Source organism: Lipomyces arxii (assembly GCF_038497795.1).
Source record: "Lipomyces arxii strain Phaff 12-163 unplaced genomic scaffold V1512scaffold_48, whole genome shotgun sequence".
Lineage (NCBI taxonomy): Eukaryota > Fungi > Ascomycota > Lipomycetes > Lipomycetales > Lipomycetaceae > Lipomyces > Lipomyces arxii.
The window spans coordinates 2,249-6,295 of NW_027117747.1; the positions used below are offsets into that span (position 1 = coordinate 2,249).

The 4,047-nt window shown below is 41.6% G+C and overlaps 1 protein-coding gene across 1 annotated transcript; it reads left to right on the forward strand.

Annotated features, from left to right (window-relative positions):
* The first annotated feature begins 1,567 nt into the window (after window positions 1–1,567).
* V1512DRAFT_278578 (major facilitator superfamily domain-containing protein) lies at window positions 1,568–3,468 on the forward strand. Its single transcript, XM_066917974.1, has 2 exons — window positions 1,568–1,891; window positions 1,942–3,468. The coding sequence occupies exons 1-2, from the start codon at window positions 1,656–1,658 to the stop codon at window positions 3,368–3,370; spliced, it is 1,665 nt and encodes a 554-aa protein (XP_066768981.1). The 5' UTR covers window positions 1,568–1,655; the 3' UTR covers window positions 3,371–3,468.
* Window positions 3,469–4,047: the final 579 nt, after the last annotated feature.

Below are 4,047 nucleotides of genomic sequence, written 5' to 3' on the forward strand. Positions count from 1 at the left end.
ATCTGAGCTCAGTTTCCGATTAGGGTTCGTCATTTATACTAAGCGGTGGATGTTCACTACAGTATGGGTTGCATGACTCAAATACTCGTGTTACCGAGAGGAGATGATGAGGTCACTTGTTAGGTAACAGCACAGTCAGTTTTGAATGTAGTACGCTATACTAGATTGAGCTGTTCGTTGCGCTCGAAGCGATTTGTTAAGTATCAAGCCTAAATACTAAACAAAGCGTGCCGTGCCACATTTCAACTATTTGACTTGTGCGAGGAGCAATTAGTACAGATGTGCCTGACCTAAGATGTCTGAGAAACTGGCTCAATATAAAATAAATTTATAGTTCTGCCATAAATGGCTATTTATAAGGAAAACCATTTACCGAATGTTATAACACGATAGAGAGAAGAGATATATACCGACTATATTTATCTAGCATTTATAGCCACTTAATAATTTTGGTATATTTAAACCTCCCCCACCCCCTCTTCCCCCCCCCTGAAATTTGAATTTGAGCTGGATCTAAATTCTACGAAACGGGCAATCCAGTAGCGTTGTTAGTGGTTGTGTCAACTGTCAAATGTCGAATTTCAAATTCCTCGTTACTCAATATGGTTCTGGCGTTTTCTTTCTTCAAACCAAATCATCCAAAGAAAAAAAACACGGAACTTCTAATGTAAATCAACGCTTTGCTATAAGTATCATGTATCAGACTAAATAATTATTGCTATCTGATTCCAGTTAGAAATTGCATTGTATCTGCCATGTCTCAACTGTAAAGAGGTTAGTCTTCATAAGAACATAAATGTAAATAGGGTACGGGTACGTTTAGCATTTAACATTAGAGGCGGAAAAGTTAAACACTGGCCACATTGAGAAAGTCACTCCCTGACGGTCTGCTTTGCCTCTCTAAGTTTAGACTATCCGTCGAACAGCGCCTCCAGCAGAGATTAGGCTTACAAAGTCAACGTTTGGACAGGAGGAGTAGACGCCTCGTGAGCCAACGCGGGATCCACACCGTAAGCCATAATGGCGTCTTAATAAACTTAGTTATATGCTGCCAGTACTTAAGCCTCTTACAGCAATTCTTTCCCAGCCATGAAGATTAAAGTTCAGTCATGTGGCGCAACTCTGAGACCGCGTCTTCAACTTCGACTTGACCATGATGATCAAGCTGTAAATTTCACTGCAGCCGTCAATGCTCTTATCTTTTAGCATAGAGCAATTCAGAAATCCAGACCGTGCCCGATAGTAATTCCAATCTGTGCTCTGATACGAGAAAAAATCGGCCGGTTTTTATGCATACTGTTTCAAATTTAAATGGTCTAAGCAAAACTTCCGCCACTGACAGCGCGATAGAGCGAATTTGGCTATTGCTTATCTTGCCGTCTCTTGTGGCGTCGGTTGTACCCGCCTATCGGCTGCAGTCTGTGGTTTGTATTCATATCGGTGACAGACCATCTGTCTCGAGTTGGCGCTCCACTTTCATAAACTCAAATGTTATCTTTTTCCCAATTACCTCTCGGCCTACATATATAGATCGATGTGGTACCTCAATACTGTACTTTATTTGAGTCACGTCCAGTACTTCTGCCGAAATATTATTGGCTTGCTAGATAGTTTCTGAGTATCCCACATAGAAGGAACAGACTATACTCAGCAATATGGAGACCATTAACAACAACATCGAGGAAGAAAAAGTAGTTGGCGGAACTGTCAAATCTGATAGTTTTTCCGATACGAAATCTGAATCTCGAGCTTATACAGAGGAAATTCAGTTGAAGGAGCCAAACGAAGTTGAGTTGTCAAGATGGCGTCGGTTTGTCGGTATTTTTTGGGATACCGCTGCAACGCCTCCTGGAGAGCGTGGTCTTGTTAACCGATTGGATGCCGGTCTTCTGTAAGTTTGACGTCTTTACACAAGTGAAATGAATGCTAACGGAATCTTAGTATTTATGTCACTCTCTCATATGTCGTCAAGTCAATCGACCAGAGCAGTATTTCAAATGCCTTCTTCTCAGGTATGCAGGTAGAATTGGGACTATATGGAAATGAGTACAATTTATTCGGCACTTTTTTCAATATCGGTTCAATTGCTATGGCCATACCCATGCAGATGATTACGTTCAAAGCTAGACCGTCTATCGTGGTACCGATTTGTGAAGTTTTATGGACTTTGTTTACTTTTGTCATTATTGCGTGCAAGACCGCTAAGCAGATTTACGCTTTGCGGTTTTTGATCGGTGCTGCTCAGGCCATTTGCTATCCTGTGTTTGCCATGATGATTTCTTCTTGGTATAAGCCATCGGAGATGGCTAAACGCATGCTTATTTATGATGGTTCTTGGGCTATTGCGTCCGTTTGCTCTGGCTACATTCAGGCTGGTATTTATGCCACCATGAACGGCGCCCACGGTGTGCCTGGGTGGAAGTGGATGTTTATTATTACCGGAATCATTTCCTTCCCTGTTGGTATTGCTGGTTTCTTTGCCATTCCTGATTTCCCCAACAACACACGTGCTCTGTATCTTACTAAAGAAAACAAAGCACTTGCTATTCGAAGAATGGAGGAAATTGGCCGTGTTGGCCAAAGGAAAATGACTTTGCGTCGTTTGTTCGGATACTTTAAGGACTGGCGTTTGTACGCTTTCACTGTGCCATATGCCATTTTTGTTCTTAACGGATCTGGATACATGAACTATTGGCTTCAAGAGACCGGGTACTCAGTTGAAATGATTAACATTCTTCCTACTGTTTCCAGTGTCATAGGTTTTGTTATGGCGTATGTCTACGGTGTCATTTCTGACATGTATTACTGCCGATGGCAGCTTTTCTGCGTAGCAGTGTTCTTTACCGTTCTAGGTAACCTTCTCTTGGCTATTTGGGATATTCCTAATGGTGCCAAATTTTTTGCTTACTACATTCCCGGGTTTGGCACTCCTTACTGGGGTCTCATTATGTCTTGGGCTGAAGAGGTTATGTACGACGATGCTGAGCTTCGTGGATTTTATCCTGCCTTCGCAAATGCGTTTTACTACGCCATGGGTGCCTGGATTCCTAATGTCGTTTTCCCAGCGTATGACGCTCCAGCTTTTGTGCCCACTCACGGATACTGGGCTGCTTTCGCTGTGATGATGGTTATTGTTTTGTGCATTCCAGCCATTCTTTTTTACCAGAAGTATGACTTGAAGAAGAAGGGATTGCGGCTTAACTACTACAACATTCCTGTGCCTATTGAGTTGTATAGTGAGCTACGATATACTCTTAATATGGATACTGCTTTGAAGGCGCGTGGAATTGACGTTGCTGTTGGTGAGAGGGTCTACAATGGAGACATCTCTAATGAAGTTGAGTTAGATCGTTCAGAGGAAAAGGTTTAAACGAGACTGGTTTTGTATTTGCATAGAATTTGATGTAAATAATCCTGTTGAATGTTTTCGAAGTATTTCATGAGTTAATATTAGGGGTGTCAAACAGCTCTTTGTCCGTATAATTCTCAAGCTTAAGGGAAGATATCCTATTATGTAAGAAGTAAAATAAGCAGATTGGCGATAGAGAGAAATACACTGAAAGAATAATTATATGGCGTTTACGTTTCCATTGGTGGTATACACAATGTATACTGGTTGTACTTATTACGTACATATAGTTTGCCAGGCGTATCTGATTAAAAGCGAGTACTTGATTTTAATAGCTATACTAGTACATAGAAAATGAATGCTGTATACATTGTGACCCCAAGTGTTACGTCCAACTGATTGCCCGTTTAATACAGTTATGGCCCGTCCGTATCGGCGTGGTCAATGGCTAGCGCGCACGGTTACCTGCTTTGCAGCCGTTCATCACCTATCTATCCATATGGGGATTACATGCATGTTTTTTTTTTTGCGCTTTTAGGTATAGTTAGTACCTCTTAATTATGCTCATCGCTGTCTGTTACAACCTTTAACAGACACAATTGTAATCATGGCAGCACCTGGCAAGTGAGAAAGTCGTATCGTTTATGCTTTAGATCTGCAGCGCCTTGACACCAATAATTTGCTCCACATTGCGAAAC